The 21,022-nt window shown below is 46.9% G+C and overlaps 1 protein-coding gene across 3 annotated transcripts in view; it reads right to left on the bottom strand.

The window, feature by feature from the left end:
• mgaa (MAX dimerization protein MGA a) overlaps nucleotides 1-16,799 on the bottom strand; it is a 29,789-nt gene extending 12,990 nt beyond the window's left edge. For 2 of the 3 annotated variants that reach the window (XM_084915373.1, XM_084915375.1), the window contains exons 1-7: nucleotides 16,675-16,799; nucleotides 5,383-6,473; nucleotides 1,738-3,448; nucleotides 1,398-1,653; nucleotides 1,193-1,309; nucleotides 937-1,059; nucleotides 93-823 (exon numbers count right to left, since the gene is read on the bottom strand). In XM_084915373.1, the coding sequence (XP_084771499.1) occupies nucleotides 93-823; nucleotides 937-1,059; nucleotides 1,193-1,309; nucleotides 1,398-1,653; nucleotides 1,738-3,448; nucleotides 5,383-6,413 (3,969 nt within the window). In that variant the 5' untranslated portion in view covers nucleotides 6,414-6,473; nucleotides 16,675-16,799. The remainder of the gene's footprint in view (nucleotides 1-92; nucleotides 824-936; nucleotides 1,060-1,192; nucleotides 1,310-1,397; nucleotides 1,654-1,737; nucleotides 3,449-5,382; nucleotides 6,474-16,674) is intronic. The other variant, XM_084915374.1, reaches the window with a different exon arrangement.
• Between the last annotated feature and the right edge of the window lie 4,223 nt (nucleotides 16,800-21,022).

Below are 21,022 nucleotides of genomic sequence, written 5' to 3'. Positions count from 1 at the left end.
CTTTATTTATCACAAAAACAAACAGCTGTTTTACACTGAGCTGCACTTTCACCCCCGCCCTCTAGGAGATGCTGCAGCCAATGAATGCTCACCGTCTGAGTGAAGAGGGACGTGAGGGCGATGGCGGCCCTCTCCGTAGTGATGCTGGTCCGGCGCAGGCCTTCCCACGCGGCACCGTCTTCCAGGACCTTCTGTTTTTGCAGAGCACGGGTCATCGGCTGGCGCCGACTCCTGCTGCCGTCCTCGCTCTGCCCGCCCCCCAGCTCAGAGTCCGACTCCAGCGGGGCCAGGTCCCTGGACATAACTGATGGGGGCACTGTGGCCCTAGAGGGACTGAGGGTCTGAGATGAGGTCCTGGGTTTGAGCCTCCTCCGCCTCTTGATGGGGTTTGAATCTGGGCGTGATGGAGGCGCTGAGGGGGCGTGGCCCGCGGGCTGCTGGGGTTCCAGTTGACTGAGTTCAGGACCCAGAGCAGCTGCAGGTTCTGGTCTGAGTTTGCTCTGTTTACAACCTTTCTGCTTCCTCTCACCCCTCCGGCCTGGTTTAGGCTCTTTGAAGCGGGGCCTCTTGGAGGGGGGAATGAACCCAGATATGAGGTCAGAGGAGGCGGGGTCGGCGGTCTGCTTCTTCAGGACGTGGTCCAGGGTCCGGACGTAGCTGGTGCTCCTGGTGGGCAGCTCGTACACCAGTGGCTCCACCGGCGGCTGGGAGAAGCTGGCGGCACGCTCGTCGATCAGCTTCCCCTCGCTCTCCAGATACTCGTCCAGCATGTCGCTGCAGAACGCCGACAGGTTCTTCTTCTGCGGCTCTGAACTCGAACCAGCTGCAGGATTCAACACAAACCAGTCAGACCAGCACATGGCCCAGCGCGGCCGGAGCCGAGCTGAAATACAACAAAACTATAACCAGCTGTGAGCGCATGGCGTAGAAAAGCACCTTCAGGTCTGCAGGCTGAAGGTGTGGGCGGAGTCTCAGACAACGTGAACTTCGCTCTCCAACCTTTAATCTGAGTGACGTCTGTGGTTTTTCCTGTTCGGGACACAAATGCAGCAGAAACACCTGAAACAGAAGAGAACACAGGCAGAGCTGTTACCTGTAAACGGACTCGCAGGTGTTCTGCTCAGGCTGGGTGTTCAGGCACAGGTGAGTCCAGGTGAGTCAGGACACTTTGCTTGTTTGTGCTCATGCTCACCTTGAGACGTTGACAGCGGCTCCATGCTGGTGCCTGGCAGGGGGAAGGGCAGGCAGACTCCCAGGTACTGTAGGTCAATGGCCAGAGACGGGTCCAGCAGGTTCATCTTCAGACCGACTTTCACAGAGAAGAACAAAAAGAGCAGTCAGAGACAGAACAGAGAGCTTCTACCTGCTGCCTGCAAACAGGAACCAGGTGATCGTACCTTCCTGCAGCACAGGGTGGATGACCTGCCTGTGCTTCATGAGCTTCAAGTCTCTCAGCAGAATCTTCTGGAAGGAAGCGATCATCTCTGCCAGACCCTCCGCTTTGGGTTTGGATGGGTTTAAGTCGGAGCTTTGTTCATCGCTTATGTCCAACCGGTCACCGCCCTCAGGTGAGTCTGCAGTTCTTTGACCGTCAGGTGTGGGCCGTGGAGCCGGCCTGTCGGAGGAGTCGGCCAGGTGGAGCTTAAGAGCCTCCTGAAACAGGGGCTGTGTGTTAACCCTTAGTATGCATGCTGTATTATGGTGGTTTATGATCAGTTATCTATCCAACAACGTTACCTTTGAAGTGAAAGAGATGAATAACTGCTCCTCCACTTCCTCCAGGTTCGGCTGCATGCTCCTGTAGGCGGAGTCGTCCACCTCCTGCTCCACCTCGCTCTTGCCAAGCCTTCGCTGCCGAACCTCCTTCTTCTTTCGCTTGCAGGGTTTTCTGGCTGGGAGCGGATGGACCTGCTGAGAAGGTTCATGTGTTTCTGTCACAGGTAAGCAGGGAACAGCCGCCGCCTCAGTGTTCGAAAACTCCACCCCCATCCCGAGGTCGACGTCAGTGGACAAAAACTGCACGAGGTCAGCGAGTGAAGGCGTGGGAGAGAGTCCGTCGGCGTCTATTGACGAGAAGGTTGGCGACAGAGGCAGTTGAAGGGCGAGTGGGGATAGCTCTGCGGGGAAGGGCAGCGACTGTTCGCTCTCTGGGAAAGATGCCGGAGGATCAGGAGCAGGCATGGAGGTGTTTGGACTCTGTGGTTCAGGGTCCTCAGGTAAAGTCTGCGGAGGAGGCTGAAATGTTGTGAATGATGTGTCTACGAAGGACTCGGGTGGAGGTAACACTGTATGCCATTTAAACACAGACGGGTCTTCGGTGTCCTGCGAGTCTTCAGGAGGTCCTGCTGCATCATGTGCTTCAGAGGCCGCCGAGTCGAGCTCTAAAGCGATCGAGGCCGGCAGGTGAGGTAAAGGTTCTGGAGAACTCGCAGGAGACATCGGCTCATAGCCGAAGGACGAACACTCTGGGTCAGGAAGCGAAGACCTCAGGGTGGGGGAGTCTAAAGGTGGTGTCGATGATTCAGGTGGTGTTTGTGGTGAGTTCGGGGAACATAACACTGTGTGGAGGGGCGGGGGGGCAGTAGGAGGCAGTGAAGAGGTAGTAAGAGACGCCCCGAGGGTGCAGAATGGCTGGTTTAAGCCGGGTAACACTTGGGTACTGTCAGGGCCTCTCGGCTCTGGGCCCGGGCTTTCGGAAACGCGAGCCGAGCGGTCGTCAGTTCTTGGACCCAGCAGATGTGCAGCAGCAGCTGGACCGGGCTGCTGAGGAGACACTGTTTGTCCAGAGACATTAAAAACCATGTCAGCTAGAGGATCTGTACATCCGGAGGTCGTGAGGTCGGGCTTCAGGCTGCCGAGATCCTTGGAGGGATATGCTGCACCGGCGGTACCTTCCCAAAGCGGATGTGCAAAAGAAGCAGCAGAACTGGCCAATACGGACAGGCGCTCAGGAGGAGCTGCCGGGGCCAGAGAGTCCGGTTTGTTCTTTGTCTTTTTAGAGTGCTGCCTCAGAAAGAGAGCGAGCGCCGGCAGAGGCAGCCGAGCCGGCCGCTTGTGCTGCTTTGTGGCCGTCTCTGTTGTAGCGTCTGGGTTAGGTCGGTGCTCCAAGTCCTCAGAGGAGTTCTGGGATACTTCTGGAGCAGCACGACCACAACCAGGACCACCCCTCCCAACACCATCGTTACAGTTTAGTGAATTCAGCGACTGCCCGTCGTCCTTAATGGTCCCTCTTATTTCACATTTCCTTGGAGGTGCTTTAACAGATGTACTGTCTTTAAGGGCTTCTCGTCCTTTAGCTTTTACACTCGAGTTCTTAGTGTTGGTTTGCTCTGCTCTGAGAGAGGCGCTGTGATTGATGCCGAGCTGCTCCAGGTTGCATCTCTGCAGTGAAACGTGAGCTTCACGAATCAGCTCCGAGAACAACTTCTGAGCTGGACGTGAGACGCTGCTGAGGCAAAGCAAACGAAAACATTGGATTAGTGACATCGGTGTTATTTATGAGGTCAATCAAAACCTGCAGCATTAAACTTGTTGAGAGGACTGTTTACAATCAAGCTTCATACATGGAGCTAAAATTAGCCCGTTTCCTCCTGTGCAAAGGGGTTTGGGATCTCTGGTTTTCTGTGATGTTGTATTTGTCAAACTTTAAAAAAAAAAAAAAAAAAATCAAGTAAAGGCTTCGGAGCACTGTTTCTTCTTTTTTTAAGCATTTAAAAATCCCTTAACAATCTTATTTTCATGGTTTTATTCACTTTTACTCATGCAGAACGGTTCTCCAGGGAATAGAAGAACCGCAAACTGACCCACCACCTCAGCCTTTATGATTCTCCTGCAGTGTAACGATGTCACAAACATCTCCTCCAACTTCAGTTTTGAATGCACCAAACAACCACCATCATGGAGGCTGTGACACGTCTGATTTGCCGTTAACCGCTGTGTTAGCTGATTGGCTGATGGTGAAGAGGAGAACTCGACATCAAGTGGACAGAACCTGCCAGGTAGTCTCTGAGTTCCTTGGCTGGAACACGGACAAAGGTGTGGTTAGCACCTGGTTGCAGACCTAGATCTACAACCAGGTCTGCAGGTCACACAGCAACTCAAGTTTCCAGATAAATGTTCAGTCATTTATCCAGGGGAAGAATTCCAGGGAGAGCTCGGTTCTACACGTCCTAACAATCATTGCATTGAGTTTTTCCTTTCCAGTCACCTTTCTCACTCACTGTGTGTTAACAGACCTCTCTGCATTGAATCATATCTGTTATTAATCGCTGTCTCTCTTCCACAGCATGTCTTTTATCCTGTCTTCTTTCTCTCACACCAACCAATCACAGCAGATGGCCCCGCCCCTCCCTGAGCCTGGTTCTGTCGGAGGTTTCTTCCTGTTTAAAGGGAGTTTTTCCTTCCCACTGTCGCCAAAGTGCTGCTCATAGGGGGTCATATGATTGTTGGGTTTTTCTCTGTATGTATTATTATAGGTTCTACTGTACAATATAAAGCACCTTGAGGCGGCTGCTGTTGTGATTTGGTGCTGTATAAATAAAATTGAATTGAATTAACAGATATTCAGTCATGTGTGACTGCTTCTATGATACCCACAGACTGCCAGGAGCAAAACAAACCAAAAACCATCCCATAATTCAGCAGCGTGAGATGGAAAAACGCTAAAGTACTGGGTGCGAACACCTGCTGGGCTTCACGAACCAGAGCTGAACATTTACAGCAAGTAACTGGGACCATCACAGACTGCTTTGTGCTGTCGTTATGGAACAGAAGAAAATAAGTGTGTTCAAGGTAAGACACTAAAGATCAGGAAACGGCGTGTAACGCTTTCCTGAATATTCTGATGGACAATCAGAACAAGACGCCCTTGGTCCAGTGGGGAACCAAAGTGCCCCTAAACTGCTCCCATTGAAGAACTTTTACTTTCTAGTTTCTCTGGCCCTTTTAGTTCTAAACATGTGTAACTACAGCATCTCTCCACCAATTTAAAATCTCTGCAAACAGTTTTTCAGTTTTCAGCAGGAATCAAAGGTGGAGATCCATCAAACATTTATTCATGTCACCATCGATTCGTAGCTTGTGCATGAAACTAAAGCTTGATGTGTAGCTCACACAGGTGGCTGAGGTGGACAGCAGCAGTTGGGCTGGTGGTGGGTTTCTCAGAGGTAATCCACTCTCTTCAGATGGTACCTAACAGACCCACCCCAGCTGCTGTGGCACACAGAGATATTTCTCTGGAGGTGCTCGTCAGTGGAAGAACGGTTACGACACACCGACGGTTAACATGAGTCTTAACACAGGAAGTCCGCTGGCTGACTGGAAACACGTCTTTCTTACACACCTGATACTCAGTACAGAGAAACTGAAGAATCAAAGTCTTACCCCAAAATCTGCCCGGGGGCCATGGCAGCAGGCGGATCTCTGTTTGTAGTGGAACTGTCTTTGAGGTCTCCGGGCACTGAAGGTTTGGACTCCACTGCTTTGGAGGCTCGAGGTTTGTGGTTTGCCAGCAAAGACCTCAGGCTCTCCTTCACAGGAAACTGCTCAGCAAATCCTCCTTGTTTATGGAACGGATCCCCAGAGTTCGCTTTTAGTTTTCCTCCCCATGATCCAGACCCGTCCTCCTTCAGTCCCTTAGTGAACGGGTTGTAGTCGACCTTCAGCTGAACAAACCGAGCGTTCTGATAGGCTGTGACCGCCATGAATTCAGTCTGGGGGAATGAGAAAGTAATGACACCGGGATCACTCAGTTTTATGTCTTTAGCAGCTTTGTCTGTCTGGACCACGTGCAGTCGCGGTAGGTAGCGGTGCATCGGATGCAGAATAGTGTTCCCGTCTCGGTCTGAGATGTTGTTCGTGAGCTTCATCCTGTAAAAGGACACCGGACTCTGCATCCAGTGTTGGCCCGTCGCCGGGGACTCTAGATGAGCAAAAGGCTGACTCTTTGCATGCCGTGTTCCTTTACCAGCAGCTTGCCAGTTCTTGCCGGTCCATCTGTAGTGACTGTTGTCTAACGGCTGGACGTCCATCATCAGAGTGTACCTCCTGGATGGCTGCAGGCCGGAGATGCGGAAGCGGCAGTAGGGGAACATCCTGCTGCCTTGTTCGGTCAGAATCATCTCTGTTCCACATCTGAAGAACACGTTCCACATGCTATGGTTCTCCAGGGTCACTGTGATGCCCCCGCAGGTGTTCTCCGGTGGCAGAGTGTCCGACTGAGGCTTTACGCTGGCGGGATGTTTCTGCTCAGTGCCCCTCCTGACGGCCTGCTCCACCCCGCCTTCGCTCGCCTTCCCGGGTTTCGGGGTGACGCACCATGACAAAGGGGGGCTGTTGGCAGCGGTTGCTGTTGCAGGGGTGGTCGCCCTTTCCTGATGGAACACCATGTTTTTCTGCTTCTTCTTAGAAGCCATGAACAGGTCCAACGAGGATCCTGGAGTTTATTCATCTGCACGACAGGTCAGGACAGCATCCTGAAAACAAGAAGCACAGAGTCAATAACAGCTGCACAAGATGCTCAAACAGAGTCCGGTGATGTGTTAAAACATCATCCGACAGTTTCGTTAATGCCTGAATTCTCCACACAGAACCACAGGATGCACCAGGATCACAAAGCTGAGCTGTGAGGACCGTGAGCCCTGGAGAGGATATCAAAGACACCCTCACACAGACTTTAGCTCCTGAGGACCCGGCCTTCGCGGTCTACGTGGGCCGTGTCCTCAGAAGGTCGGGTAGGGCGGAAGTAAACGGCTGTGAAATGGGACAGTCTAGGCTTCAGATTTGCGTCACCGCTGTCTCGGTGGAGTTTAATAAACTCGGCCATCTGCTCCTTGCTGTCTAAAATATAACAGGACGCTGGAGTAAACTCGACCATCTCACACTTCTGTTTAATCAGTTTTCTGTTTGACGTTTATTCAGCTGTGTGAAAACTAGAGATGGCACGATACCACTTTTTAATGTCCGATACCGATATCATAAATTTTGGTATCTGCCGATACCGATATGAATCCGATATAGTGTTTTTTAATCAATAAAACTGTGTTTTTTAATATCTTGCTGCATTTTGTATAAGTTCATACTCAAGTTTAAATAAACAACAACACTAAAGTTATTCTGTTATACCTGTATGTAAAAAGTACAACAAAATATTTCATAGTTCAGCAACACTGATCAATCTAATAACCTTAAACCTACTCCAACCTCCCTATTCTGGTATTTTAAAGAGTACTTAGCAGAAATATTAAGCAACCTAACCAATAGGATTGCAAACTCCCAGCAAAAAAAAAAAAGGAACCACCCCCCACCCTCATGATGCTTAATCGACGTAATCAACTTTAATTTGATGCAGTGTGGAAAAAAAAATGCACAGAAATCAATTATTTTTCAAGAATAATTAAATAGATTCAACATCTTTCTTCAACAGAACTGCACAGATGGTTTCCACAGGAAAAAGTACTATAGCTTACTAGGGTATATTAGACTTAACAGTTACTATATACAGTAATGGACTTCTATACATTTTACATCAGATTAAAACTTTGGGTGTAAGATTCAGATAATTATTTATTAAAAGCTCGACATTTTAAATGAGAATAAGAAAGAAAAGTATGTCTTTGTGCCCCCTTTTCCCTGTTCATGCCCTATCGGCCCCCCTGGCTAAACTTTGCTAGATCCGCCCCTGCACAGTTACCAGCCGTCAGCTGCGTAGAAAAAGATCCTGGTGTAGAAAGTAATATTAAATAAATTCTAACAACAGCTTATCAAGCTTAAACGTGCTGCTGTTGTTCAGCCGCTGGTTTCCTCTTTCTGGTGCAAAGAGAGACGGAGTCGCGACAGAAAAGCCGATCAGCTGATCATTGATCAGTTTCATGATTGAAGTAGCAGCAGGAGAGGGAGAGAGAGGCAGTCGCTCCATATATCGGTTAAGCTTAACGTTGGAATGCTTTACCAACATTCAGAGATAAACTTACACACTTGCTTTACTTCTCTCTGGGATTACTTCAGAGATGAAATGCTGGTTTGGTAGTGAGGCTACAAATACATGTGAGCACACTGCTCCGACACGCTACGGTTATGAGCCGAGTTACGGCGTGTTGCAAGTTTTGTGAGGTGCTTTTCTGATATTTAATGGATCGGATTACATTTTTTATTTCTCTCCGATATCCGATCCAGTAATTTACGTCAGTATCGGACCGATACCGATACGTAATATCGGATCGGTCCATCTCTAGTGAAAACTAGAACTTAATCTCAGCCAAACCGATTTACTGAGGAACAAATAAAACACTGAAAAAAACCAAACAATAACATTTTTAAGTTATCAGAGTGACTTATATACAGTGTTGGGTAAGTTACTTTTGAAAGACTATGTTACGTCGTTACTTTCAAAGTAACTAGTTACTAAATAACTTTGGTTTTACTCAGAATTCTACGGTGGCTCTGAGAGGCCAAACGGACTGCAACTTCAGAAAACACTTGCAAAAAGAAAAATGCTGCAAAAAGAAAAACGCTGCAAAAGCACACACAACACAATGGAAATGTTTCTGGGGAGACAATAACCGGACGGACCAGTTGCACGAACCAAAACATGTATGTATGGCTGTATCCCAATTCAGGGTCTGCAGCCTTAAAGTACGCAGCCTTAACAGTCCTCAAGGGCCGCGTACTCAAAGACCGCTGAGGCCGGAAGTGCGAGGCTTGTAGGCTTGTGAAATGGGACGGTCTAGCCTCCGTTGCGCTGCCCAGGTTGCCTAGCAACCATGATACTAACAGCTGGAAACGTTTCATACAGCTTTGTGTGACAGAAATGAAGGAGAACAAAATGTTTTGTTGTTCGTTCATTTTTTTATGACATCACTTTGATCAGTTGAGTATCTGAGGCTGAGACCACAGGACTGTAAAACATGATTGTTGGGCTTCATTTCTGTGCTGAACAGTCATTTCAAGATTAACTAATTGTTATTTACTAGCTAATGTTGTTCATGAGACTAAAGTCATCTCACTTTGGTAATGTAAATATAATGTGGCCAATATTATAGTTATTGTCAGATTATTATGATATATTACAGCAGTGAGCCTGAACTCTGTGTCAAACACTGAGCTTCAGTAAAGATTCAAGTTGCAGTTATTTATATTTCCTATCACCTTAAATCTTCACTCAAAGACAAGTATCTATAGATGTATCATACATAAGAGACAAATATTGTTCTTTTTATATGTTGGCATTATTACATTTGGCTCAATGCTTACATATATGTGTAAAAAGCAAATGTACGAGCTGTGATAACTGTGTCTGATAGAATGAAGAGTAGACTGATACAGGGAGTGCAGAATTATTAGGCAAGTTGTATTTTTGAGGAATAATTTTATTATTGAACAACAACCATGTTCTCAATGAACCCACAAAACTCATTAATAGCAAAGCTGAATGTTTTTGGAAGTAGTTTTTAGTTTTAGCTATTTTAGGGGGATATCTGTGTGTGCAGGTGACTATTACTGTGCATAATTATTAGGCAACTTAACAAAAAACAAATATATACCCATTTCAATAATTTATTTTTACCAGTGAAACCAATATAACATCTCCACATTCACAAATATACATTTCTGACATTCAAAAACAAAACAAAAACAAATCAGCGACCAATATAGCCACCTTTCTTTGCAAGGACACTCAAAAGCCTGCCATCCATGGATTCTGTCAGTGTTTTGATCTGTTCACCATCAACATTGCGTGCAGCAGCAACCACAGCCTCCCAGACACTGTTCAGAGAGGTGTACTGTTTTCCCTCCTTGTAAATCTCACATTTGATGATGGACCACAGGTCCTCAATGGGGTTCAGATCAGGTGAACAAGGTGGCCATGTCATTAGTTTTTCTTCTGTGGAGTACTTGGACGCGTGTGATGGAGCATTGTCCTGCATGAAAATCATGTTTTCCTTGAAGGATGCAGACTTCTTCCTGTACCACTGCTTGAAGAAGGTGTCTTCCAGAAACTGGCAGTAGGACTGGGAGTTGAGCTTGACTCCATCCTCAACCCGAAAAGGCCCCACAAGCTCATCTTTGATGATACCAGCCCAAACCAGTACTCCACCTCCACCTTGCTGGCGTCTGAGTCGGACTGGAGCTCTCTGCCCTTTACCAATTCAGCCACGGGCCCATCCATCTGGCCCATCAAGACTCACTCTCATTTCATCAGTCCATAAAACCTTAGAAAAATCAGTCTTGAGATATTTCTTGGCCCAGTCTTGACGTTTCAGCTTGTGTGTCTTGTTCAGTGGTGGTCGTCTTTCAGCCTTTCTTACCTTGGCCATGTCTCTGAGTATTGCACACCTTGTGCTTTTGGGCACTCCAGTGATGTTGCAGCTCTGAAATATGGCCAAACTGGTGGCAAGTGGCATCTTGGCAGCTGCACGCTTGACTTTTCTCAGTTCATGGGCAGTTATTTTGCGCCTTGGTTTTTCCACACGCTTCTTGCGACCCTGTTGACTATTTTGAATGAAACGCTTGATTGTTCGATGATCACGCTTCAGAAGCTTTGCAATTTTGAGACTGCTGCATCCCTCTGCAAGATATCTCACTATTTTTGACTTTTCTGAGCCCGTCAAGTCCTTCTTTTGACCCATTTTGCCAAAGGAAAGGACGTTGCCTAATAATTATGCACACCTGATATAGGGTGTTGATGTCATTAGACCACACCCCTTCTCATTACAGAGATGCACATCACCTAATATGCTTAATTGGTAGTAGGCTTTCGAGCCTATACAGCTTGGAGTAAGACAACATGCATGAAGAGGATGAAGTGGACAAAATGCTCATTTGCCTAATAATTCTGCACTCCCTGTATATGAAATATTCCTTTATTGGGTGAGAAAATCAGACCATGTCATAACTGCTTTAAGTCATACAGAATAGATATCAGAGCCTTAAACAGGCTGACTTCTGCTAAATGGGTCAAACTGGGCAGAAAGTCTACAAACACATAACATCCTTATAAAATATGATGTAACACTATAGATCAACTTAGCTCAGAATATATAAAGCATATAAACAATTACAGCAACATGATGCAACAAACACAGCAGTGCTACTGATCCAAAATACTCAAAGCTTCATAGAACTGAAACAAACATTTATTTTTAGGTCCATTCTGCTGCTGATACATACTTTAGGTTTCTGAACATTAAACTTGTTGCTGCCTTTCATAGTGTGTAACTTGAAGGCCCTGAGTACTTTCTCCCACACTGAAAACACTGGGATGATAACATTATTTGAACATTACCTAATAAGACTGATTCAGGACAGACAGTTATGTTAAACTTTCCTAGCAGTCCTTCACAAACAGGGAACAGTCTGTCTATTCTCTCCATCTGTCAGCTGCTGCTGGCTCTTCCTCCTCCTCTTCCTCACACACTGCTGAGTTTGTCCTGGTGGATCATCAGGGGTGCAAAGCCTCACAGATGATGTGCAGCAGTGGGTCCCTCAGTCTGTCCTCACTCTGGACACTTGCAGTCGTCACACATGGAAATCAAATGTGTGATAAGCTGCAGGATTCAAACACAAGTGTAACTTATAAATACATGTTCATACTTTTATTCCACAATCAGAGAGAAAGAAACAGAGAGAGTGCAGGACAAACAGACAGGTGACAGTCTCAGGTGTATACACTGCTACACAACAGCACAAGAGAAGGAGGATTTAGTGTTTGTGTTATTACGAGTGCTAAACAAGAAGAGTTCCCAGATGGTGCAGTGGACACATGTGTGACTCCTGTGATTAAAGCATCTTTCTTTCAGCTTAACAAGTGAACCGTCAGCTCGTTCAAACACACGTTAAAGTCCGTTTGGCTCGACACCACTGAACAGAGGCAGCAATATAACATAGCTAACATTAACAGTGCAGAGAATCCTGCTTGTGCCGTGATATTCAGGACTGCAAACCGAGCAGCATCACTGACTTTCAGCTTGTTGTGTTTGTGGATATATGACTGACTTTAATTATCCACAAAATCATCACATTCTCTGTAAGATTAAGGTCGACTATTGTATTATTATATTTTAAAGGCTTTAAAACAAAGTAAAAGCTGAAAGTACAAACATCACTAATGTCACATAACTTTGCCGACATGTGGCCAACAGCAATGTTTTAATGTTCCTCATTATTAAACATTTGCACATAAATAAGTGACATAATATTCAGAACTTACTTTTGAAAGTTTACTCTTCGGCCGCTCCGCTTCCACTTCTTTGAAGTGTCTCCCAGTCCCAGTGCACTTGTTAGCATGTTTTGGTTCGTGCAACTGGTCCATCCGGTTATTGTCTCCCCAGAAACATTTCCGTTGTGTTGTGTGTGCTTTTGCAGCGTTTTTCTTTTTGCAGCGTTTTTCTTTTTGCAAGTGTTTTCTGAAGTTGCAGTCTGTTTGGCCTCTCAGGGCCACCGTAGAATTCTCTTATTAATGTGTTGCTTCCAGCAAGGATGCCAGTGTTCTAGCTTGCTTACATGTTAGCACTATCCTGCCACACTGCACTGTGCCACCTAATGGCAGTGTGAGTGCAAGTTAATGATGAAATTAATGAAACTAAATTAGAAATTAACGATGTTTGTTTCATGTGTCACTTTTTTTCCCTGTCTGTTTTAATCTATTTCTATTGTTTCAACCCTCTACAAATGCAAACACATCATTTTGGGGTTGATGCAGCAGTGTTATAAATCTAATCATTGTATGTAGTATCACTAGGAAGAAGCAGTGGATCACAAAACAAACAACTGTGGGCTTTTTACGTCTAACAAGGAAACTGCAGTCGTGGTGCTTTCAATTGCACTTGGAAATTCTGCCTTCCGTGTAGGAAGATGTAGGTAACTCCAGACTGCAGATGAGCTGCATATGTGTTTAGTAGTAATTTGTTTTTGTAGAGGGTTAGCAAAACAACCATGTTTGAGGGTGTCGCCCTGGCGCTAACCAAAACGTTATTTAGTCGAGTGTGACATCATTCCCACGTCCGTGTTCCAATTTCCGAGGTCAGTCGAACGCAACACAAGAAGTAACGAATAACGACCCTATCTAAATCCCAGTAACAATAAATGCTTTACTGATTTTGGCATAATAACTAGTTACCGTGCTCATTACCACAATAATGTAGTTACTGTAACGCGTTACTTAATAACGCGTTAGTCCCTACACTGCTTATATATCATGTTTAACCTGAGTAGCGAAAGACCGCGGGAGTCTGAAAACGATGTGCGGGGAGTTCACTGTTCTCGACGGCTCTACCGAGCCTCGACCTCTCGGCTAGCTACCGAGCTGGTGGGTAATAGACGTCTGCTTATTCCTGCGTCTCCTGGGATCTTACAAAGCTTCAAACGAGGTGTCGACAATTTTGATAGTCGATGTAATCGTGACAAGTTGACTAATCGTGGCAGCCCTAATTCAGACCGTTAAGTTTAATACTGGTTACTGACCAGTTACTTAACAGAGCAGGCACCAATGAAAATATCAGAAAAGCACCATCATCTGTGTGCATGTGTATTGCCAGTTTGCTGATAGGGGAATCATTTCTCTGTTATTTTCATTCTTTCCTCTGCTGCACAGATTAAACAGGCCTTTATTTCTTCTTGTAAATCAGCAAACACTGACCTCAGTAACACGATCACCACTAAATCTTTAGATGCAAACATGGTTTTCTTATCCATCTTATGCTTCATATACACCAGAGTCTGTTAAAGCTTTTGGGTGGAGGCAGGCCCTTGCAGCAGAGACCTCTGTAAGCTTAGCTAGCGAACACACGGGGAGAGAGCGGCAGCGACCAGACATCACGGGAAAGACGTTTTTTAAGTTCAATAACTAGATGATTTTTAACTGATGAACAACAGAAACTAAACAAAATCACAGATTCTGCTATAAAAACACAACGAGAAGGCTCGCTGAACTTTTTCATGTGATGGCAGACAGCGGTGAGAGCTGAAGCTGTCATCAGACGCCTGAGGCTTTCATCGGTGTCTGTCAGTGTGACCTCAGCAGGTGAGGAGCTTTAAAGTAACACGCTTTGGGATTGTGATGGAGGACAGGAAGGGGGTTAGGAGCTTTCAATGTTCTTGTATCCACATAGCTGTGTGCAGAGACACAATCGACATGTTTTCTCTAAAATACTGAAATTATTAAATAAAAACATTGTATTTACTGATCTGAGCATACATGTTACACACTTCTAAGGACGAAACTTCCTGCTCTCCTGCAGCTAAACTCACAGTTAAAACGATCCCCATTCACCTCACAGCAGAGCTTCATTCCATCTCCAGGCTGAGACCAGCTGTTTCTGTCTCTTTAACAGCCCCTTCCCTAAATGCCCGCTTTCATCCGATTGGCCGAGCTAATGGAAGCCTCCTGAGCGGCAGCAACAGTTTTTCCACCCGTCAGTGTGGAGGTTCATCAGCAAACTGAGAACTAAGTTGTATAGACCTTCTCCAATGAATCTCACAGCAGCATAACACTCGTTAGCATGATGCTCATTTGCTGCTGCATGGTGGACATTATGGTGAATCAATAGCTGTGCATAAACACACATTCATTTAAAAAGTGCGCATTTCAGTTTGGGTTCCACGCTGAATCAGGAACGTGACACAAAATCATGTCCCGTCATCACAAAGGACACGCCAAGCAGCCAGAGTGGGCTGAGCTTCAACCTCACAAAAAATACTCTGGACTATGGCTGGGCTATATCATACCGTTCACGGTAATACGGTGTAATTTTGGGCAACGATAGGAAAATGAAATATCGCGATAGAATATGGGTAAAACGCGCATGAGCAGTGCCTTTGTTTACATACGCACATGGCGGCGACGCAGAATGAGAAGAGCGAAAGCGGATCGTTGAATGAAACAGATGAACCAGAACGGGTTTGTTAAAATGCTGCAACTTCACTGCTGTGGAACTGGTTTAGCTTTCGTCCGTCAGATACACAACAAAGCACTATTTTTGGTAGAGCATGCTAGCGGGCCGTTGTTATTACCGTCTTGTTTGGAAAATACGGCACACTTAAAATCAATCCTTTGACTTTTCTGAAAATCGACAGTGCCCCTTATAATCCCGTGTGCCTTATGTAAATTCTGGTTGTGTTTACTGACCTCGAAATGATTTTATGTACACGGCGCTCGAAAATCTGTCAAATGTTTCAGTACGACTTTGCTGAGCTACGAAGCCGCACCGCTGTACCGCGGAGTGATACGTACTGTGCTTCAACATAATATTACCGTATTGTGTGTGTATAACCTCTTTTTAAGTTTTGTGGATATTATACATGGTTATGCTGAGGATATGTCGGCCAGTTTCCACTGGAAATGCCTTTTGGTGAAACTGTCAGGGAGGAATTTGCATTTGCACTGTTACATTTTTATATAACTTTAATGCACATAAAAAAGAGCTGCTTGTTTAAGTGAAAATACATTGATGGGGTTTTTTGCACTAATAAAGTTGTGGAGTTGTAAAGCATTTTGTCTAGTGTCAATTATATCGTCAGTTATATCGTTATCGCAAATTTTCAAATGTATATCGTGATAACTATTTTTGGTCATATCGCCCTGCTCTACTCGGGACGGACATTTACTGAAACATCTTGTGTTATCACTGCTGAAACTGGCATCCTGATTGCAATCACGTTAGCCTGAAAGTGCTAGCTGATAACGCCTACCGCCACGTCACATCCAAATACAGTCAGGTATGGTCACAGGGTGTGTGATGTCATGCTGCAGGATGGTTACCTGACACAGGTGTAACCTGCTGACAACCTACTAAATTGAATGTCATTGTGCTAACCACATAAGATGTATAACAGTCATAATGAGTGAATAACGAATTCTGGTGAGCTAGCCAGTGCTAGCACTCGCAGTCATGTGTGGTCAAAAATGTCAGACTGCAGGCTTCGTAACAGGTAACTATGTGCTATCTTGAGTCTCATATACTTTAGCACTCATGTAGTGTTCACGCTAACTGGGCAGGTTAGCTGCTATCTGCTAACATGTTAGCATTGCAGTTATTATGCCACGTGAAGAAAACAGAAGTCTTGACAGGATTGCATACTAAGGTGTGCTTTCTGCAGGTGTTACAATGAAGTCCAAGTAGTCAGTTTTTAACAAGTAACGCAGACTCTCACAGGAAGCTCTAAAACACAGCCACATCAAGCCCTAGGTAGCAGCAGGAGGTCTGAGGGACACTGAAGTCGTCTCTGGGCGCTGGAGCTGCTGACTTTAGTTTAACTCACCCGTGAACGTGGCAGAGCTGAGGTCAGAGCATCTCAGAAACATTCAGGGCGCAGACACTGTGCAGCCTGCTAGCTCTGTGCTACTTTCCCGCCCTAACCCCAAACTAAAAACTACAAACTGAGGCCCTCGGCCCTGTTCCGCCCCTAACCATGACCCAGCTGCCCTCACCTGGTCTCCTGGATATAAACACATCCACAGGAGCCGCGTGCTAACCTGCCCTTTAAACTGCACGTGCTCACAGACACCTGAGGTTCCGGTGAAGCAGCGCGCGGACGCGGAGGCTCGGTGTCGGTTCCGCTGGGCTCGGTGTGCTCCGTGCCGCCCTCAGAGAGCAGCTAGCCGCAGGCCTCACCGAGCTCACCGTGGCTGCCGTCATCCCGAAGCTCGGCCACGCGCTCCGGTACCGACGCAATCGTTACCTTGTGTCCGCCCCCGCGCGCCGGGCGCTTCCGAGGGGCTCCGTGAATCCGTTGTCCGGGTTCGGTGGTCGGCCTGGCCGCGGAGGGTCTTTAATGGTGGGAGGCAAACAACAGCGCACGCGGCGTCCTCCGCAGTCACGTCACCTCCGCCAGTACTGCGCAGCCTCCGCCGCCATCTTGGAGCCGCAACCTGGCTGTGACGGCAGGAATCCCCGTGAACGGCGGCCGTCGGAGACCCGTGAGCGACCGCGGGACTCGAACGTGCCTGCCGAGAACACGAAGATGGCTCCGGTGAGGCCCCGCGGCGCGGCTTGGTCCCAGGCGGCCAGCACGCCGCCTCCCGGGGCTCCGTGCCGTCGGTTCGACCCGGACTCCGGCCGCCGGCTTGGGGCGAGCTGACTCTGTTTAGTCACACTCCGAAGCGGAACCGAGCCACAGCACGGGAACCACAGCTGCCGCCACACTGCTCACGTGACCACAGCTGGATCATTCAGCCCGCACTGATACTGCGCGTTCCTGTGTCTGTGTGCGCGCTTTATTTTGTGCGTACGGGGTTCACCAGGTGCCCCGTTAGCTCCCGGCTAACACTAAGTTAGCCAGGTGTGGCTGCCGCCCACCCGGCACGTTATAGATGCACTCATTTATAACACTCACAGGTAAGTCACGTGACACAGCTCGTGAATAAGTAATCTATTACAATAAAACATGTAGTGCAGGTAACAGTGTGTCCAGTGTTTAATAGGAGTCCTCTGATTACTTTGTGTCTCTGTTTTAAGCACAAGTGTGCGCCTCTGACCTCAGTGTCACCTGCATACCTGCCCCCGGGCTTCTGCAGTTTAACATAACGTTGTTATGAAGAATGGAAGTACAGGTGTGGTGATCAGGTGTGCGTGAGCGCTCTGCAGGGTCGGACTTGCAGCCTGGAGGAGGAGGAGGGTGAAGCTTCATGGACATAGTGAAGGACTCAGAGGGCTGTGGTTAACTGTAAAGGGTGGAGGTTTTTATAAGGTGTAGATGCAGAGGGCTTCACATGCTGAGCCTGATGAAGATAACAGGAAATTCAGAATTTTTGGATGCACGCGTTCAGCAGCAGGTTTCCTGGTTCGATCCCAGAGCTTTCATCCACTTATCGGGATGAAGGAGGGATCATTTCAGTCTGGAGCAGCAGCGAGCTGTGAGTCTGAGGATTATTTTAGTGTTGCCGAGTCGCATGTGTGTTCAGTGACGGTGCGCGCTTTGAGATAGGAGTACAAGTGCAGCGATCTGATTGGTCAGATCTGTTTATTCACAGCCAAAAAATCCAAATGTTGAGCTTCATCAAAATTTTGCGTCCTGTGAAATCTCGCGGTCTGTGTGGGCGCGTTAAGAACAGGTAAAAAGAAAAACACTCATGTGTATAGAATTTTATTCTCAGGTTTCTGCAGCATCTATGTGTGATGGCGCAGGTACGAGTACAGGTGTGCTCTGAAACTCTGGAGACCTTTGAGCACAAAATATCTGGAAACCACAGCCGCGAAGACAGACTGTAAAACACCTGGATAAACAATCACCATGGAGTGTGACAGGTAGCTGGAACCAGAACCTCCACAATGTTAGTGTTTGTCCTGGGGAAATGCAGCTGTCAGGTAAACTCAGCTCACACTTTCTACCTGGAGTTCAAACATTGGCCGGTAAACACCTGACACCTCGTTTAAACATCTCTCAGCCTGATTGGAGGAAACCGTGAGGTCAGGACAGCGCTGAAGTCTTCACGGGAACAGCAGTGAGGTTTCTCCAGAGTCTGCTCCCTGACGCTCCCCACGACAAGCCACTCTGGGCGTCGGCCTTTGGTCACATGTTGGCGTTTTAAAGAAGAAGAAACTCTGCGTGTACCTGAGGAAAACTGAGATTTAACCTTGTCGATGGTGCGCACAGCTATCTGCTACTTTTTTTTGCTGCGTTATTATTTCTTCCTTGGCCAACATTTCTGCACAGGTAGGGTTGTATGGCCTAGAGCAGGTCTTTTAGTATTTTTGATCTTCTAGTTTAGCCAAACTTCACCTGCAGCTCAAACGTCCCTGGTGGCAAGTGAGGCTTCAGCTTCTGTAGCAGTGATCAATAAGAGTCATTGACAGGTGATCAGGTCCACGTGGAAACATGCAGAGGGTCAGTCTGAGAACAAGCGTGTATGAAAGTGTGAAATATCCAGCTTCTGTCCCAGCGCTGAACGCCTCCCAAAACCTCCATCCTGATCCTCTCCACAGGTCTGTGCGGCCTCCTCCTGTGCAGCCTCCTCCACACACCCTCTGTTTCTGTGTGAAGTCTGAAGAACCACAGCGAACTGGGATTAACGCTGTAATCAGCTGATCATCGTGGAGTTTCCGATGTCAACCAAACTGACTAATCGCAGCGCTGTGATGTCATCAGTACACCAGATCCTCATATTTAAGAAACCATGAAGGTTCATCTCTTGCTGTGATGTCACAGCTGTCATCACAGCGACCTGATTGGTCAGTTTATGGTTTGTGTCGTTGTGTCTTCAGGTCTGTCGGCGTGCTCAGCTGCTCCTTCAGAGTTAAGCCGCTCTTGTTTGCATCACAACCGACGCAAACAATGAACAAACCAGCAGTGAAACGTCCAATCACAGCACAGAACCACGACCCGTCTCAGAGACCGCACATTTGACTTGGGATCGCTGTCTTAACCAATGGGCGGGGCCTCAGTGCCGCACTTGATGCTGAAGCTCAGTGTGAAGGTCTTCACGTTTTCCCGTTTATTCACACGGTTCGTTTCTCACCGACCTGCAGGAACGTTCTGCTTCCATCAGAGCGCCGCCTGGAGACCAGGCGCAGGTGGAGCAGTGTGGTGTTCTCTAAATGTCATATTAAACAAAAGCAACACGGTCCTCCAATCAGCTAATAGGAAGCAGCTCCACCCTGATGATATCATAACTCATGTTCAGAGCCGTTACATCACAGTTATCAGGAAGCAGAGCGGCGCCACATGGCGAGGCTGCCCTGCAGGTTTAGTGTTCACAATCACAGTGACACACTCACATACACACACCTGCTGAATGACATCACAAATCTGTCCAATATGAGGTTATTTTAAATATTTGTAAGCCTAAAACCTGACAACAGTAAAAGGTTTTACTACATCACAAACACTGAACATGTATGATGAGGCGTCCTCTACCGTGTCACACGTCAGATTACCGTTTATGATCACATCCATAATCAATAACCTGAGCCGTCGCCTCTACGCCCTTCAGCTTCCTGTCACATGACATGTCAGCAGAGGAAATGTCAGGCGCTGCAGCAGAGCGCCCCCTGCTGGAGTGAATAAACGCCGGGGACCAAGTCTCTGTCCTTCAGACCACAGACTGTAAATGAACGATGGAGCTGTACTGTGAGGTCAGCGGTTACCATCTTAACCGCTTCCTGTCCTCTGGAAAAACTTCAGCGAGCTCACAGATCAGCTTGCTTCTGTCCAATCAGACTTCAGAGTCAGCCCCGGATTAAACAGGGCGCAGGTGTAAGCAGCTTCAGTGTTACCTTTACATCCATCCTTTATGTACAGTCTGATTTTGGCCAGCAGAGCCGCAGTCAGGGAGGGGCAGAGACTAGGGCTGTTCGATGTAACGATATATATCAGATGACGATATAAAAACGTCTGTCGTTTCATTTTACGCTATCGTTTGTTTCGTGGTGTCACAAAATAAACTGTTTACGGCAATATTTTTTAATTGTTCTGATGGTCACTGTAGTGGCTATATTAATTTATTAAAGTTCTCTCTTTCTCTTATATTTAATATAACCACACTATGAACGGACAAGCGCCTGTTTTTATGCGTTGTCGTTAGCAACAATGACGGTAACAGCATCGCGTGTCCGCTTGTTTATGTTCCACATAAACCTTTCACAATAAAGCTCAAGATCCTGTTGAGACTTTTCAAAATAAACTGAATCACGTGAAAGAGCAGATTATTTACGGATGAGAAGTAAACAAGACGCCAGGTGCTAAAAAATAAACCTCAACTTAAGGTTTATTTTTTAAACCTTAAACGTTAGAACAGGCTTTTCCCCGCAGCACGCCGTGTAATAAATACAAAGAAAACGGCGGCCGTTACGACTTATGTCTAAGAATGTATTGTTTCATGCATTGGTTGAAACACTCGACTCCAGCTACAGGACGCGCAGCTGGAAACACTTCACGCAAGACGAGCTGCCCGAGATTCACAGAATTTATTTTTTGTGATTTATATCGTTATCGGACGATAGAATTGTTATATCGGGATATGAGATTTTGGTCATATCGCACAGCCCTAGCAGAGACCACAGACTCAGGTTAAGGCCTCACCGGCTCACTG

The sequence above is a fragment of the Perissodus microlepis genome, chromosome 19 (genome assembly GCF_051167445.1).
Source record: "Perissodus microlepis isolate ML-2025 ecotype Zambia chromosome 19, ASM5116744v1, whole genome shotgun sequence".
In the NCBI taxonomy this organism is placed as follows: Eukaryota; Metazoa; Chordata; class Actinopteri; order Cichliformes; family Cichlidae; genus Perissodus; species Perissodus microlepis.
Note: the sequence above shows the minus strand (reverse complement) of the source record. Positions and strands in the feature narration are given on the sequence as shown.